Source organism: Hemicordylus capensis, chromosome 1 (assembly GCF_027244095.1).
Source record: "Hemicordylus capensis ecotype Gifberg chromosome 1, rHemCap1.1.pri, whole genome shotgun sequence".
NCBI classification, from domain to species: Eukaryota; Metazoa; Chordata; class Lepidosauria; order Squamata; family Cordylidae; genus Hemicordylus; species Hemicordylus capensis.
In genome coordinates, this window is record NC_069657.1 from 294,732,541 (window position 1) to 294,751,199 (window position 18,659).

At 41.6% G+C, this 18,659-nt stretch overlaps 1 protein-coding gene across 8 annotated transcripts in view; it reads left to right on the forward strand.

The window, feature by feature from the left end:
- FBXO9 (F-box protein 9) overlaps positions 1 to 18,659 on the forward strand; it is a 36,872-nt gene that overhangs the window by 14,665 nt on the left and 3,548 nt on the right. For 6 of the 8 annotated variants that reach the window (XM_053286360.1, XM_053286367.1, XM_053286361.1 and 3 more), the window contains 7 exons: positions 5,908 to 6,038; positions 8,763 to 8,877; positions 9,904 to 10,022; positions 11,751 to 11,841; positions 13,030 to 13,125; positions 13,419 to 13,512; positions 14,064 to 14,218. In XM_053286360.1, coding sequence (XP_053142335.1) covers positions 5,908 to 6,038; positions 8,763 to 8,877; positions 9,904 to 10,022; positions 11,751 to 11,841; positions 13,030 to 13,125; positions 13,419 to 13,512; positions 14,064 to 14,218 — 801 coding nt within the window. Of the gene's footprint in view, positions 1 to 5,907; positions 6,039 to 8,762; positions 8,878 to 9,903; positions 10,023 to 11,750; positions 11,842 to 13,029; positions 13,126 to 13,418; positions 13,513 to 14,063; positions 14,219 to 17,474; positions 17,571 to 18,659 lie in introns of those variants that run through there. The other 2 variants (XM_053286362.1, XM_053286366.1) reach the window with 2 other exon arrangements.

Sequence of the window (18,659 nt, forward strand, 5' to 3'; positions counted from 1 at the left end):
ACAAAATTTGGGGGGGGGACCCTTGCCCGAATGGGTGGTGGGGGGTTCAAGGGGTTGCCAGACTGAACATGGCCAGTGGGTTCTGTGCACACCCCTAGCGGCGACTTCTCTGAAGTTGCTCCTGGGTTGTGGAATGCGTTCCCTATTAGGGATGTGCATGGAACTGGTGGGAGGTGGCTTTACCCCCACGCCACATTTCTTCAGCTGGTGCGTGAGTCCTTAAGAACCCATCGGGGTGGCAGTGTACCTCCCTGCCGCTCCGTGCCACTGTTTACCGGATGTAGCCAGAAGTAGGAAGTGTGACTGTGTGCGTAGCTCGCATGCACCAGCTACAGTCGGTAAACGGTGGCATGGGGTAGCAGGGAGGTACGCTCCTGTCCCAATGGGCTCTTAAGGACTTGCGTGCAAGCGGGGGAAATGTGTGGGGCGGTGCATGCACCCCACCCTTAAAGCCACCCCCCCTCCTTTGAGCCGACAAGGGTTCGAACTGGTTTGGAGGCCCATAAAAGGGGCTCCTAACCAGTTCATGCACATCCCTACTCCCTATAAACATTTGTAGTTTAACATCTTTATCAGCCTTTAAAAGAACCCTTAAGATGCATTGTTTTAGAGCCTGGCTTTTAGTAATCTTTGAATGTTTTAAATTGTTTTAAATCATTGTTGTTTTAACAGTTTGTTTTGTTTTTAATGTATTTATTGTTGTGAACTGCCTAGAGCCTTGGAATCAGGTGGTATATAGATTTAATAAATAATAATAAATGAACCATGATTTCTTTTCTGTTCAACCCTCGCCTATTATGCTGCATAGCACTAAGAGGTCAAGCTACTATCCTGAACCTGAGTGTTGTATTACCGTATAGGTTTATGGAGAGGAAGGGTGGGAACGTGTCCTTTTTTCTTTCCTTCCATTTTAAACATTGAGGTATAGCACAAGGGCAGAAATTGTTTAACCTCTCTACCCACTTGACTGCTTATTATAATGTTAGGGGTTTTAGCAGACAACTTGCCTTTTAAAAAACACAAAGCAATTAGCACACTAGTTCAAGAGCAATGTTCTATGGGTTCCAGGGCTCACAGAACCATTTTGATGTTTGTTTTTAAAATTCTTCTAAGTCACAAGTGTATATACTTCTATGTACATAGGGAGTCATCCCACCCCACCCCACCCGTAGAAACTGCTGCAGTGTAAACCTTGGCCAGAAGTTAAGCAAATTGTGCCAGGTCATGTTAGCAGCTTGAGTGAGTAAGGGGGTGAGTTCCATTGTATGGCTGCTAACAAAATTAAATCTTCCCTTACTCTGCTGGTTTTCTCATCTAGTTTGCCTTTCTGTCAGTTTTTTTTTTCCTGTTTACAAAGGGCTGTTGCAGCATTATATATATTTGCATGTAATGTCATCCTTAATCTTGATTCTACACATTTAAAAATATTTTATCAGTAAAATATTGGTCAGTCATATTGTGTACGAGTACAGATTTTGTTCTTAGCTTCATAGTCTCACATGCAAGTAACACCATTTTATATAGTCTAATCCTATGCTTGTCTACTCAGAAAAAAGAACCCTAAGCTTTATGAGGCTTATTCCTAGATGTGTACAGGATTTCAGCCTAAGTGACTAATCCTAAGAATTACCTTCTAGGAAATGTCTCATTTTGCTCTATGAAGGCTCATCCTACCAATACCTAGTGGGACACCCTACAGTCTCTGAGTATCCCTCAGATAACTAGTCATTTTGAAGAGTTTCCTCCTCCCTTGTAATAGGTGGTCATTTGCAATAGGCATAGTGCTATTCAGAATTTGATACTTTGTTAATGGAATAATTAAAAATGTAGTTAAGCCAATGTAGTCAAGCTGGGTGACTCAAGATTTTGTTTAAAATGAATAGGTAAATAGATAAGTAGGCTTAAGGAACTGAAGAATTTATCTAATTAGACTGGTTTAGTCCTAATCCTTACCCAAACCCTGGTCCAGATTCCCCATAACACTCACTGAGGTACTTCGGTGACACAAGCTTTAAAATAAGAGGGACTTGTTTTCTTTCACTGGCCTCTGATGGTAGTTGAAACAGGCAGCTTCAGAATGTCAGACCACAAGAGTTCTACTGCAGCTGCCCAAATGTCCTGAGTCTTTACTCCACCTCAAGCTTGAATACATCAGTTTGGTCCAGCACTCCACAGCTGGCCAGTTAACTACTGAGCTTCATGGAGACAAGGATTATTGTTAGCCAGCTACTAGGCTTCTTGAAAGTACAGGACAGAGCTCTTTAAGCAAGGTACTCTGGTCAGATGTTCAGCTCTTTTGAAGGTATTTGGAACAGAGCCAACCTTCCTACTGATCAGCTTTCTGCTCTCCTCTCTGGGCTATCTATCTTCTACAACTTATTTCTTCAGCACTTTTTCCAGCTATCTCAATCACTAACCAGCTCTCTCTGTGAGCCTACTCATACCCTCTATATTCTGCTTTGTCAAAATAACCGCTTGTAAACAAACAAAGGTCAATCAGTATATTTATTTCGTTCTTTGACCAGCATAAGAGAAAACGTAACAGTAGCATTAAAAACAGTCTATGCTGTGGAGACAGTAACTGTAAAGTTAAAGCTAAAATTTTATTGTTAAACTAAGATCTATGGAGTAATATGAAATATATAAATGCACAAAGGCTAAGTAGTTAAGAAAGATGAACATAAAACTAGAATCTATGAGAAGCTATTAAAAAGTTAAGATTAGAATTAACATTTGATTAAAATATAAGAAAATGAAGATTGTATAACTGGGTAGGAGAGGTGGCAGTGCAGGTATGAACTAAGTTGGGCCTAATTAATTTTTGCTGGTGGTTGGATCCCAGTGAATTTTGCACGCTGCCTTAGACTTTCACTGATAGGGAGGTTTGGAGCATTACCTAGGTCAGTTTGGCACTCTGCTTCCATTATGTGCTGTTTAAGAAGTGTCCTGGCCTGCTCATAACCCAAGAAAAGTGGGTTATGAAAGCGGGGTGAAGAGCCCAGTGATGTTAGTTTTGCCAATAGGGTTCACTTTTGGGTGATTCGGTGTCTATCCTCCCATCATTAAGGGGGCTAGATCCATTGGGAAGAAGGATAGTCTTAGCCAGAAATTGACTATGGCCAGTTTTCCCCACAATTTGGCTTGTGAGACGGAATCAAATGCAGACTTGAGGTCTATGAAGGCAGCATACAGAGAGACTAGGTGGAGTATTGTGGGTGGAGTATTTCCCAGTTAGATGCTAGTGTATTGGGTGGATTGTCCATCCCTGAATCCCGCCTGCGTCTCTCTAGAAGGTTTCCTTGTTCCAGCCAGTCTCCTAGTTTACAATACAGATATCTGGCTTAGAGCTTGCTGATTGTGCTGAGCAGGCTGCTGGGTCTATACTTTGCTGGGTCATCCTTCCTACCTTTTTTGAAAATGGGAACAATAATTGCTAGCCCCCAGTCCCTAGGGATGTGACCATACTTATAAATAAATGTAAACGGCAAGGCCAGAATAAGAGCCTACCATGCTGAGTTATTTTTTATTGGAGAAGATTAGAACATCACTAGGAGCCTTCCCAGGTCATAGTTGAGAGATCATATCCTTGACCTTGGCAGGTGTCATTGGTGGCCAGGAATGCAGGTCCTCTATGTCATAGTATTATTTAACCACCCAGAGACTAAAGTTTGGGCGGTATAATAATGTGATAAACAAATAAATAAAATAAATAAATGAGCCAAGGGCATCCATGGTCTCCTATTTCATCTGTTTAGTTTGCTAAAGTGTCTTTCCCTGACCTCTGGTGGGATGCAGCTGTCCAGATGTGTCAGGCCGTTGCTAAGATGATCAGCGGTGATGCGCCAGAATACGACAACAACAAATATTTATATACCATTCTTCAACCAAAGTTCTCAAAGCGGTTTACATAGAAAAATAAATAATACATAAATAAGATGGTCCCTTGTCTCCAAAGGGCTCACAATCTAAAAAGAAACATAAAGTAGATACCAGCAACAGCCACTGGAGGGATACTGTGCTGGTGTTGGATAGGACCAGTTACTCTCCTATTGCTAAATATAAGAGAATCACCATTTCAAAGTGTGTCTGCTTAGTTAGCAGGGGTACTGCTCAGTTAGGGTTGAGAATAGAGCTGAGTCATTGGTTCTGACCTGGACAAACCATGACCAGGTGTTTTTCATGGTGTCTCATTTCTTATGTTTAAGAAGTTGTTTATATTGCCTCTTGTGCTTAAGGAGGTCCTGCTCAGACATTGGTCCTGCGCTTTGTTAGCGTCGTAGTTGGCAATGAGCTTTCTTTCTTTCTTTCTTTCTTTCTTTCTTTCTTTCTTTCTTTCTTTCTTTCTTTCTTTCTTTCTTTCTTTCTTTCTTTCTTTTTGCTTCAACAGATTCAGAATCAAACCATGATTTGGAGTGGGTGCAGGTACTGTTTGAGGTGAGGAACAGACTTGTAGAAGAGTATTCTCTGATATATTTAATTGAATAGGTAGAATAATTCTCTGAAATATTCTCTCCTATACAAAATAATGCAGGAGAACATTCTTTTACAACTCTAGCAAGGAGTGTTTTCACGGGTTAGGTTCTTTTGTAATACCTGCACTAGGTTGTTGTAGCTTTCTAGGATTGAGTTGGAGGTTTCTGCTGAGAGCAGGGAGCTGCGGATGCATTGGAAGTGTTCAGAAGTGAGTTGTTCTGTTATAGCTTTGTCCATAAATGGGGGCACCATTTTATGTGACAGGCTCTTCCTGCTGGTAGAATTTGTGGTTGGTATAAAGCCTCAGTGTGAGGCTGCTGAACAAGGTTGTAGGCATAGGGAGACTGGGAGGTGGTCATTGTCAAATGGGGGGATGAGCTCAAAGCGGTCTGCAAATTGGAGCAGGTTTCCAGAGACAATTACATAACTGATGGCACTCATTTTGGCCCTTGCCCAGAAGGTAAATTTGGCAGAATAGTCATTTTCAAGGGAGCCATTTAGGCTGTAGAGGTTAAGTCTGTTAGCCATTTGGGCCAAGCAGATTCCTGCATAGTTTGGCTTCTTGTCCTTTGAGTGGCATGTGAGAGGTTGTACATCTACTTTCAGGTTAGGTGAGCAACAATAATGGCGTGCATATAGGGTATCATCATCAGAGCTGTTTTGGTGTTTTTTGTTGGACTCTTCTCCTCTCGGTTATCTCATGTTATGAACACATCAAAGGTATGCCTGTCCTTCTTTCTCTCTTCTGCTCCCTTCTCCCTGCCCACTCTTCCCCCGCCCACTCTTCCCCCGCCCACTCTTCCCCCGCCCACTCTTCCCCCACCCACTCTTTCTTCCTCCTCCCTTCTTCTTTCTTTCTCTCTCTCTTCCTGAGTTAACAGATCTTGTTCATCTTGTTTCCTCATCTAATTCACACAATGGCCTTCTCCTGAAGGGGCTCTTTCGTCCCTTACAACCACTCTCTTTGCAGACCCCTGCTGACTATCCTTTGTGTGTGTGTGTGTCTGAATTTCTCTGCAATCAAGAACATCTTCTGACCAGTAACAGTTGCATTCCAACTGACTTTAACCATCACAGGCTCCTCCTCCCTATTTGCATTTGGAATCCCCACTGCCCAATCACCATGGTGCCACAGGCTCCTCCTCCCTATCTGCATATGGAATCCCCACTGCCCAATCACCATGGTGCTTTTGCTCTCACAGGCTCCTCCCCCCTATCTGCATTTGGAATCTCCTCTGCCCAGTCACCACAGTGCTTCTGCTCGCGAACTCTCACGAGAACTGCCACGCACGGGATTAGCCATGAATATGCCTTAGAGAATTATATAGACAGATTGCTGACTTTACTTAAGGACCTTTTCCCATCTTCTTAATACAAGTTTATTATCTATTGTTTTGTGCTGTTTCAATCTCAAACTATATTTTCTCTCTCTAGCATTGAAGATAATGAGGATGATAGCAAGATGGCTGACCTTCTGTCCTACTTTCAGCAGCAATTTACTCTTCAGGAATCATCTGTCAAACTGTGTCAGCCTGAGCTTGACATGAACCAGACTCATATCTCAGGTGAAGGAATTTCTCATATTAAAATATTGTGTGGTATATAACACACTTTGAGACTGTGACTTCTCATTTAAGTGTTAAGACTCTGTTAGGACTGTACCTCTTTATACTACAGATGAGGGTTCATGGGATGGATTCCTCTTCTCTACAAAACAAAGTCCCTACACATAGAAAATTGACTGTTAAGGAGAGGGCTATACTAGAATCCTTCCTTCTGACATGCTTGGCTGTTATGTGGAGTTTTTTTGTTTTAATGGAGGAGTATCCAGTTATGTTTACCTCCACCTACAATTAAGATGGTTCAGCCCAGTCACAAGCTTACCAGTTTAGTAAGAACTCGACTATGGTCTAGGGAACTCTTTTAGAGAATGCTCAAGGGTTTGCATGTTTCTGGCTTTTTTCTTTAAACAGACATTTCACCCTTCCATTCCATAACAATTTGCTTTTTACATGTTAATAAGCAGTTTCCGAAAGTTTGCCATTCAGACGCTGAGGCTTGTAGCTTAAGAATCTTACTGGGCCCTTTGAGATGATCACAGTTTTTTGGACTAGGGATGTGCTTGAAATGCAATTTAGCATCCAAATCATTAAAACTGAGAGTTTCCACAGCTCCTTTGACACATTGGAGAGCAGGTCCATCCCTGCTCCTCTTCTGCTCACTGCCATTGCTGTATTCGTGGCGCTCCCCCCAGCTATCAGCACGTGCTGGCGATGCTCTCCCCCAGCTGCCCCTGTGCAGCACCTGCACACAAATGGCCTCCGCCATTTGGACTAAAAGCCCTTTTATCTTGAAACCTGATTTTTAAGGAAATTAATCACCATTTCTCAATATACCTCTTGACAAACTATTTTTTAAACATGTATGTAGCGGAAGTCAACAAACATATGCAAATTCAAATAGGGTACTAGATAATGAAGAGACACGATGAAGTACATTGAAAGGTAAATCGGGTCAGAAGCTGCTTTCCAAAGAAAGAGGGTTTTATTAGAAGAAAAAGCAACACCATAATTAGGCTGTGAATATTGGCTGTCAGAACAACTTAAAAGAGCAGGTAAAGAGAGTATGAGTGAAGGTTATTTAGGAGGAGATGAGGAGAGAAGGGGGGAGAAAGCTAAACTCTATTAGTTGCAAACTGAAAGAGAAGAGGGAGACAAGTTGGGGGCTGGCAGGAAGAGTTGTTTATGCTTTCCCTATTCCACTGGAGTGGGATGAAAACCTTGGAGGAAAAGTGGATTGGTTATAAACCATGGTAATCTAGCTGGAGATGTGTTCTTAGATGCCTAGCTAGCATTTAGTTCAAGGGGTTCCAAAAGGATCTGGAACACAGCGAATTCCATGATTTTTGCGGGGCATATGTTTGTGCCGCCAAACCCTCTTCAAGGTGAGTTGGCATGCAGTGACAGGACACTTATCCAGAGAGAGCTCTGAGAGAACTGAGGCAACATGTGTGCCAGCAGCCTGCTTTCAGCAGAACTGAGGCCATAGAACTCAGGGTTCTGAGGGCAGTCTCAGAGGTCAAAACAAAAGGCAGGGGAGGTTCCTTAATAGGGCTTTCTAGGTGAGATAAGAATGCTAATATTCTAGATCAAGGTTCATGGGGCTGAATGATGAGACAGGTGAGAATGCAAAACAGAAAGTGTTCTTTATTAAATAAAAGGAAGAGTTAACCATTTTGAAGAATTTCTAGACAGCTGTGTCCCACTCCCGCCCTCCTTGGCTTTTGATGATTTTTTTTTTTCCTGAACAGTATCAAACTGCATGACTGCCATTTTGAAATTCAGCATTTCAAAGCAGTTTGTGACATGGCATGAAAGTATGCTGTTCAGATAAGAATAATATACAATTCTTACTGGGCATTTGCATATCCTTGAGCATGCTTGAAAGAGCTCTTTGAATCATGGCTGTAAAAATTACAGTTCCTTTGTCATTTGAATATGCTGCAAGCTTTACATAATAATTTCCAGGTGATACATAAATTAGCATAGACAATGCAGCAAATATTTATTTATTAAAGAACTTGTATGGCACCTCCAAAATAGAAGTGGTCAAGGCAGCTCTCTATATAAGGGTGCATAGGGAATTAATTGTTGTTTTTTAATCCACTTTTAAATGGTTTTAATTTAATTTAATAGGGTTCTTGAGCTTAACAAATGTTTGTAAGGTGTTTGTAAGGGCCATGATCTGCTGATTATCTGTAGGGGCTGTAAGAACTTATACTGCCATCTACTTCTTTCTCTGGTCTTAGAATATAGACTTTTTAAAAGAGTGGCTGTTGCTTAATTTCATTCTTGATAATTACTCGTTCTTTTCCCTTCCATGCTGGTGGTAGCATGTGTAGCAATAATAATCTGTGGAAGATAGTTAACTATCTGGATGCTGACATCCATTGTTGCAGTAGGTAGATCAGAGCTGTATGCCGCATGTAAACATTCTGTTTATGTGCAGAACTATAATTATGTTTTTGGTGTACAAGAGATACAACGGTCTATGAAGGAATAGCTGTTTGGAACCCACACACAGTGCTTAGCATATCTAAAGAAGACTTACAAGAGTTAAAATTCAAGAGCTAAAGTATAATAAAGTTTGTTTATTAAAATAAAGTACATCTCTGAATCAATAGGTTGAATGATTTTTAGGCAAATGTCAACAAATTTATTTTGGAAACAGCCTTATAAAATAGGCTGATAGGAGAGCTAATTAAAATCTACTACTTTTTCCCCCCATAGTGTTGCCTATGGAGCTGTTGATGTATATTTTTCGATGGGTGGTTTCCAGTGATTTAGACCTGCGGTCGTTAGAACAGTTATCCTTGGTCTGCAGAGGTTTTTACATTTGCGCCAGGTACAAATGAAACTCTATCATGCAAGAACTGTTGGGCTATATTCTGTGCAGTTTTTTGTAGGCTGCTGCACAACTTCAAAGGAAGCCCAGACAGTGTAGTGACAAGGTTCATCACTACACTGTCAGGACTGCCTTTGAAGTTGTGCAGCTCTCGGCATGTCCCTTGCCACTACAAAAGACTGCGCAGAATGTAGCCTGTTGTTATGTATATGGTGGTCTTATTAAATAGCTTTAAAAGTACAGGGCCTATGGAAGTTATCTTTCCATACATGGCCTGGCCTTGTCACACTGGATAGGGCTGGGTGATCTGCGATTCTAAGGCTTAAATCTTATGCATACTTCCCCAGGAGTAAGCCTTATCAAACACAGAAGGATTTCCTTCTGAGTAAGCGTGTACAGCAGAATTAGGTGTGAATGAGTGCTAGAATCCTGAAATGATAGAATGGACTGTTCCCATTTAGGCTGCAGATGTAGTTCATGTTTTTTAATGCTCTGCTAGGTAAAACCAACAGACACACTTTGAAAACTAGGACATGAGGGAATCATCTGGACTAGGACCTTTCTCCCTGGTGTAGTATTTTTGTTTGTTGTTTCACTTGCAGATATTTTCTTTACATGAGGATAGCACTCCTACCTGCATAGTCCTCTCTGACACCTAATTTGGTAGACTTGACTGAGTCTCAAAGACTGAGAGAGGGAAAGTATTATTTTCTGAATACCATTTTATCAGACTTTATTCTGACCGACACTAATAATAAAACTTGTAAGTGTGACACAGGTGCTGTTTTCAGCGTTTGGAAGGGTAGTTGCAAAATTTGTGCCTGTGTCATATCCAGTGAAGCATAGACTGCAACGACAGTTTTGTTACAGGGGAGAAAATACAACTTTTTAATGAATTCAAAGTACAACATAAATATGCCAATCATGAATATCTTCTGTCCACACTCCAGTATGATCTTCATAATTCTCTCAGTACTCCTGAGTATCTTGATTCTCAAGTTGAGGTCTGCACTATTCTTTTACCAGGGATCCTGAAATCTGGCGTCAGGCCTGCTTGAAGGTTTGGGGCAGGACCTGCAACAAAGTGGTTCCTTATACCTCATGGAGGGAAATGTTTTTGGAAAGGCCCAGAGTTCGATTTGATGGTAAGAATAAGGGATGTTAAAACAAAAATGTTTTAGTTATCCAAAAAAAAGGAAAAAGCAGGACTTTGCTAAAGAGATATTCACAATACTTCCCCCCCCCCATCCAATTTTAAATGTCTCTGTACTATGATAATTGATCCCAATGTATCAGGAACGTAGCAATATATGAGGAGTGTTTTGATCATTAATATGCCTAGAGTGCTCAATGACAACAGTGAAACTCAGACACTGAAATGTTTTTGTTCTTGAGATTGTCTCTGACATTTTTCTCTACTACCATTGAATAACTACAGCTTCATTACAGGCACTCCCCGAGTTACAAATACCTGTACTTACAGAGCCCCATAACATATTATATTAAGGGAGTCCCAAACTTATAAACACCAACGCACACATACAGACAAGTCTTCACTCTAGGAAACCGTATGCGTTCCAAGTTATAAACAGCTGACTTACAAACAAACTTTTCTGTTAGAATTATTGATTACTAATATTTCCCAATAGCCCAGTATGCAGTTACTGGGTTCTGACCAGCTGCTTGCCCACTGCCCAGAAAATGAAGGGCACACGCCAGAAATCAAGTTAACATTTTATTTGAGCTATATTAGAAATAGATTAGAGGAACTGAGCCTTTAAACAAATCTAAACATATTAAAAGACTTCAGTAGATACCTTATCACTCCAGGCAATCTGCAAATCAGTCTCAGCAATAAACAGTAGAACCCAAAACAGGGGACCCAATGAAAAAAAGAAGGCGTGGTGGGGGGCACTATAGCCAAAGAGGGAAACATTCCAAAAACCAAACCCATGGCCTAAATGTTTATAGTCCCTTGTCTCAGATGAAGGTCATAGCCTCCCAAGGGGATGGTTTTGGGTTACTTTAGCTGTGATAGGTCACTTCTAATAAGAAAATACTACCCATCTTGATTAGAAATAAGTCATTTTAGAATATACTGTAATTTCTCATGAAGAACCTGAGGGTTATGCACTTTTTAACAAATGGAAGAGTGGGGTGCATGAACTTAAAGAGGTGTGGGCTTTCTAGCAAAACATTCACAGAGACTGGTTCTGACTGTCAAGCACCTTTCTCTGGGAGAAAACTCAAGAATTTTTAGAGGATCCGTGGATCACACAGCCAGGAGGACAGCAAACAGCCGTGAGGAGGCAGCTGAAATGCTCTTTTGCCCTTCTTCCCTCCAAAGGAAGAAGCAGCCCTCTAACCAGTTTTCTTCTCAGCAAGCAGCAAGTGTTCACAACCACTAGCAGAGGAATCACTAGCAGTTCACAATCACTATTAGCAGAGGAATGTGAGAGGGAGCAACTGGGTGTGGGCTCATTGACTGATAACAGGGAAGTCATGGACCTGTGGGCTCTAGGCAGATGCGGGCTCCTGCCATGGGTGAGGACTATGTGTGAAAATAGTCAATTATTTTTAAAATAGTCAAAAAATCAATTAAGAATTAATTACTATTGCCTCGTTTGCAAAAAAATGTTAATTAGGTGGCCTCACCAGTCAGTTGACTTCCTGTAAAATGGATAAGACTGTAACAGATGAATTAATTGTATAGGGAAGAGTTGTATGATCTCTGTATTAGATTATTTTTTTAGATGAATTTATATAACTGAACTTTTAAAAAAAATCCTCACAAGATATTCTGAGAATTCAAAGGTTCATAGTTCATACATTTATGGATGTTTACATATACTTTTTCATTTCATACTTTATAGGTGTGTATATCAGTAAGACAACATACATACGTCAAGGGGAACAGTCTCTTGATGGCTTCTATAGGGCATGGCACCAAGTGGAATATTACAGGTACAACCATTGCAAAATAAGTAAATTAATTATGCCTCCCTGCTTTCCAAGTGCAGTTCCCATATGATCTCAAGTGTGGCAAACAGCATGACTAAGTATACATTATCTGCATATATGTAATTGCTTCAGGATTAGAGACTTGCTAGAAATAATTTGGACTTGATATCTTACACTGTGAATAAAAAAGCCTCCGTGATTCTCAAACTACAGACATACAGAGCTTCAGAATATGTAATTTGAAGTTTGAGGTAAACTCCCTTTTGGATCACAGACCGACTCTCCAGTTCTTCATGCTCATATATTACTGCTTGCATTACTTGCATTCCACTTGCATTACTGGAATACTTGCAGGACTGATAGACAGAGAGACACATGCTTATGTTTTCAAATTGTTACAACTTGAAAGCTGTAACAATTACAACTTGAAAGCTGTAACAATTATGTTTGATAACCAACATGCCACTCAGTATACTGCAGGCAGTTTTGCACCACCCATACTTCTGGAGGCATCTAAAACAACACTGGTGCTGTTGCACAAGAGCTCTCTTGCACTAATGCACAAAATTGTGATGGTGCTGATCAATATTTATATACTGCTTTTCAATAAAAGTCCCAAAGAAATTTACAGAAAAATAAATAAATAAAATGGATCCCTGACAACAAAGGACTCACAATTTTAAACATAAGCATAAGATTTACACCAGCAACAGCTAGTGGAGGTGTGCATGGAACTGGGTGTGCACACCCGGGGGGGTAGGGGGGGTTCTTACCTCCCCAGCCACGCTTCCCCTCCGGCGTTGCTGGCACTGGGTGGCTCTTGCCGCCCCAGTCAGAGTAATACCAGAAGTGGCCTACTCACATATGTTCTAGGAATAGAACGCCAAACAGGTTCATGTACATCCCTAGCTGTGCTGGGGATGGATAGTGCCAGTTGTTTTCCCCCTGCTAAGTAAGGAGAAGTACCACTTTTAAAAGGTGCCTTGTATGATGTGCTGGTATGATGCGATGGCCATTGCAAATAATGGCTGTAATGCTGTGCAAGTATAATTGCATATTAGCATAATTGCTCTTGCGCAACAACACCAGCATTGTTTTTGTTAGTTGAGGGTTTTTGCATCGTTCTGTGAGCAATTCCATAAAAAAAATTTTTTTTCCTCTTCTTAAGTTAGCATTTTTTAAATTGTAAAGGTATCTGAGATTCTTCCCAGATGGCCAAGTGATGATGCTAACAACTCCGGAAGAACCTCAAACAATAGTTCCTCGTTTACGAACTAAAAATACAAGGTATGTGAAATATATACATTTTTGTGATGTCATTCTTCATGTCCTGAAGAGATTGGTACCAAACAGTCCTAATTAAAAGGTGGTCAAGTTTTTGAATTACATGGTATTAACTGAGAAATATTGTACAATCAGTATTCACAGTGTCCAGGGATAAACTAAAATACAAATTACTCAATGTGACTGAAAGTTGCAGCCATAAGATGTTAATGAAAGGAAAACAATATATTGTATTTCATACTCTCTCAGCTCTGGAGAAGTATATTTTAACTCAGTCTCTTCCTTCTAAAATTTAGAACTGATGCAATCCTGCTTGGCCATTATCGCCTTTCCCAGGATATGGACAATCAAACCAAAGTATTTGCTGTAATGACAAAGAAGAAGGAAGAGGTACATATGAAAGGAAACTCTCGAATCACTGATTAATACAGCAAGAAAACTATGAATGTTTTGTGTGGCTCTTTCTTTAACATAATTTCTTAATGTGACTACATGTTACATTAAAGGTGTAATTTGTACTTCACTCTATGTATAAATATTTGTATAAATATAAATACTCTTTTGTATAAATATTTATACACTCTTTGTATAAATATTTGTGTGTGGTGGTGGTGGGAGTGGAAGGTTTTCACCCTTTCCCTCTGCTCTGTGATCACAGTGAAAATTGTCCCCCCAAAACAATCTGCCAATGGCAAATAGCAACTTGTGGGGATCAGCATTTTTTGTCAGGACTGTTGCATGGGGTAAAAGCTTTAAATTTTTTACAGTGTCTCAGATTTGACCCTCGTATTGTGGCTGGTTTAAAACCTATAGAATTTGACACACACACAAATATACAGGCAGTATTCTTCATTTTTCATGCTAATCCTGGTTTACAGACTTGCCAATTTTTGCTACTGCTGCTTCTTGACAGCTCTATCCTGTTTCTGTTTGTTATGTAGAAACCAATTGACTACCACAAGTACAGATATTTCTGTCGTGTCCCTGTACAAGAAACTGATCACAGCTTTCATGTAGGGCTACAGTTGTGTTCCAGTGGCCGTCAGAGGTTCAACAAACTTGTTTGGATTCATCACTCTTGTCACATTACTTACAAGTAAGTTTATTTGTTTGTTTTATTTAATTTAGTGCATTTTTATACCAATCCATATAAAAATCTCTGGGCGGTTTGGATCTAGTATTCAGTTGGGATAAATAGGAAGCCCAGACCTGTTTTGAAAATGTGATTATTGACCTCAGTGGTACTTCAGAGCCCACGAACTGCTTTAGGTGACCCAACATGCTTGTCACTCTGAACTACCCTTAGAATTGGAAGTGAACCATAGTAGGGGAGAGGCTGGTTTGAGTGATAGGAGCAATTTCATTTGAACTTTTCTGAATATTTTGTACTTCTGTGACATGCTTTTTTTGAGATGTGTATTCAAGGGGTAAGGGATCTGCTGTCACATAATCACTGTAGTTCTCCTTGTCTACATTATTTGCTGACTCATACTCTCCACAAATTTCTTCCTTAAAATTTGGAGCAACAACTTTGCCCCCCCCCCAAAGAAAAACAAAATAAAGTATGTGAAAGCATATAGATACTTGCACAGTCCCTGCCAGCTAGGAAATGATTTTATTTTAACTCTGAATTCTAGACTGTACCTTGAAGATAACAAAAGTATAAGATGCTATTACAATACTAAAGGACCAAATAGACGCATCTATAGAACTGATGAATTGTGATACGGCTAGAATTGGAATATGTTAGAGTTAGAGTTAAAATATGCTAAGATTGGAGTTGAGAGTGCCAACTTTAGATTCTGGACTTGCTAGCAACCTTTGCCGCCTCATAAGAACAGCCCTGCTGGATTAGGCCCAAGGCCTATCTAGTCCAGCATCCTGTTTCACACAGTGGCCCACCAGATGCCACTGGAAGCCTACAGGCAGGAGTTGAGGGCATGCCCTCTCTCCTGCTGTTACTCCCCTGCAACTGGTACTCAGAGGCATCCTGCCTTTGAGGCTAGAGGTGGCCTATAGCCCTCTGACTAGTAGCCATTGATAGACCTCTCCTCCATGAAGTTATCCAAACCCCTCTTAAAACCATCCAGGTTGTTGGCTGTCACCACATCTTGTGGCAGAGAATTCCACAAGTTGATGATGCATTGTGTGAAAAAGTACCTCCGTTCGATGGTCCTAAATTTCCTGGCAATCAGTTTCATGGGATGATCCCTGGTTATAGTGTTATGTGAAGGGGAGAAGAATTTCTCTCTATTTACATTCTCCACACCATGCATGATTTTATAGATCTCTATCATGTCTCCCTGCAGTCATCTTTTTTTCTAAGCTAAATAGCCCCAGGTGTTGTAGCCTTGCTTCATAAGAAAGGTGCTCTAGGCCCCTGATCATCTTCATTGCCCTCTTCTGCACCTTTTCCAGTTCTACACTGTCCTTTTTTAGATGTGACCAGAATTGTACGCAGTACTCCAGGTGTGGCTGCACCATAGTTTTGTATAAGGGCATTATAATATTAACCGTTTTATTTTCAATCCCCTTCCTAATGATCCCTAGCATGGAATTGGCCTTTTCACTGCTGCCGCGCACTGAGTCAACACTTTCAATGAACTGTGCATCATGACCCCAAGATCTCTCTCTTGGTCAGTCACCGACAACTCAGATCCCATCAGTGTATACTTGAAGTTGGGATTTTTCATCCCATTGTGCATCATTTTACATTTGCCAACATTGAAGCGCATTTGCCACTTTGTCGCCCACTTGCCCAATATGGAGAGATCCTTTTGGAGCTTCTCACAATCCATTTTGGAGCTCACTACCTGAAAGAGTTTGGTATCATCTGCAAATTGGGCCACCTCGCTGCTTACCCCTACTTCTAGATCATTTATGAATAAATTTAAAAGCACTGGTCCCAGAACAGATCCCTGGGGGACGCCACTTCTTACTTCCCTCCATTGTGAAAACTCTCCATTTATACCTACCCTCTATTTCCTGTCTTTCAACCAGTTAGCAATCCACACATGTACTTGTCCCCTTATCCCATGATTGCTAAGTTTCCTCAGAAGCCTTTGATGAGGAACTTTGTTTAAAGCTTTTTGGAAGTCCAGGTATATTATGTCAACTGGGTTGCCTTGATCCACACACTTGTTGACACTCTCAAAGAACTCCAAATGGTTTGTGAGGCAAGATTTACCTTTGCAGGAGTCATACTGGTTCTCTCCCAGCAGGGCCTGTTCTGTGTGCTTTATAATTGTATCCTTGAGAATGCTTTCCATCAATTTGCCTGGAACAGACGTTAAGCTAACCAGCCTGTAATTTCCCGGATTGCCCCTGGATCCCTTTTAGAAAATCGGTGTTACTTCGTAGAGATGTGCACGGAACCATGCGGCGCGGTCCGGCACTGAGGGGGGGTCTACATTTAAGGGCGGGGGGGGTAGAACTTACCCCTCCTGCCGCTCTTCCCCCTCCGGCGCTGTGTCTTAAATTGAAGTTTTCGGGGTGGCAGGGTTCCTCCCTGCCCCCATCGTTGCCCGGAAGAAGGAGTAAGACTATCACGCATGCTCGCGGCGCGCCACAAGCATGCGTGATCGTCTTACTCCTTCTTCCGGGCAATGATGGGGACAGGGGGGGCCGGGAGGAACCCTGCCACCCCGAAAACTTCAATTTAAGACACATCGCCGGAGGGTGAAGGCGGCGGGAGGGGGAAGTTCTACCCCGCCCGCCCTTAAAGGTAGATCCCTCCTCAGTGCTGGACCGCCGGACCGGTCTGTTTCCAAACCAGTTCAGAGGCCTCCAACATGGCCTCCGAACCAGTTCGTGCACATCCCTATTACTTCGGCTACTTTTTAATCCTCTGGTACAGAGCCTGATTGCAGGGATAAGTTATAGATTTTAGCAAGGAGGTCGGCAATTTCACATTTGAGTTCTTTGAGGATTCTTGGATGGATGCCATCCGGCCGTGGCGATTTGCTAGTTTTCAGTTTTCTCAGACAGTTTAGAACATCATCTCTTGTTACTTCTATCTCACTCAGTTCTTTAGCTTCCATCCCCGAAAAGCCTCGTTCAGGAACAGGTATATGCTCGGTATCCTCTGCCATAAAGACGGATGCAAAGAACTCATTTAGCTTCTCTGCAACCTCCATATCCTCCTTAAAATCCTTTTCACTCCCACATTGTCTAACGGTCCAACCGCCTCCCTCGCAGGTTTCCTGCATCTGATGTATTTCAAGAAATTTTTGTTATTCCCTTTGATGCTTTTAGCTAAATGTTCCTCAAACTCTCTTTTTGCCTCCCTTATTGTCATCTTGCATTCCTTTTGCCAGAGTTTGTGTTCCTTTCTGTTCTCTTCATTTGTACAGGTCTTCCAATTTCGGAAGGAATTCTTCCTCCCTTTTATGGCTTCCTTGACGTTACCTGTTAGCCATGCTGGCATCCTCCTGGACTTAGTGGTACCTTTCCTCCTTTTGGGTATACAATCTAACTGGGCTTTTAGGATTGTGGTTTTGAGTAAATTCCATGCACTCTGGAGCAAAGTGACTCTCCTGATTTTCCCTTTCAGCTTTCCTTTCACCATACTCCTCATTTTAGAGAAGTTTCCTCTTCTGAAATTCAGAGTGTCTGTGTTAGACTTCCTTGGTGATTCTCTCCCCACATGTATGGTGAATTTGATTGCACTATGGCCACTGTTCCCTAAAGGGTCGATGACACTGACATCATGCACCAGGTCCTGGGTGCCACTCAGGATTAAGTCCAACATTGCCTACTCTCTGGTTGGTTCCAAGACCAACTGTTCTAGGGCACAGTCATTCAGTGTATCTAGAAATTTGACCCCTTTGTCATTACCTGACTGAATTTACACAGTCTGTGTGGGTAATTGAAGTCACCCATTATTACAGCCTTGCCTCTCCTTGATGCCTCCCTGATTTGCTCCTGCAACTCCCAGTCATTGTCAGCATTTTCATCTGGAGGGTGATAGCACTTCCCCAGTAGCACATTTCCTTTCAGGCCTTGTATTGTCACCCTCAGGGTTTCTGTGGAGGACTCTGGTCCTCCTAGGTTTTCTAGCTTGTTAGATTCTATCCCTTCTTTAACATACAGTGCTACTCCACCTCCAAGGCGCCCCTCCCTGTCCTTTCTAAAGAGTTTATATCCAGGGATAACTTATTTGGTTATACCTGGGGATAGAAGGGATAACTTCTATCCCTTCTTTAACATACGGTGCTACTCCACCTCTAAGGAGCCTCTCGTTCTTTTTATAGAGTTTATATCCAGGGATAACAGTGTCCCACTGGTTCTCACTGTTCCACCATGTTTCTGTTATGCCCACTATATCTATTTTTGTGTTAGCAACCAAGCATTCCTGCTCACCCATCTTGGCTTGGAGGCTTCTGGAATTGGCATATAAGCACCTATATGCTGAATCTCTTACCTGGTGTATGTTATCTTTCTTTTGACTCTTTGACCAGCTGGCACAGCCTTCTGCCTGCTCTTTATGAGGTTCTGCTCTGTCCCCTTCTGTTTTATCTGAATCTTTTACACCCTCA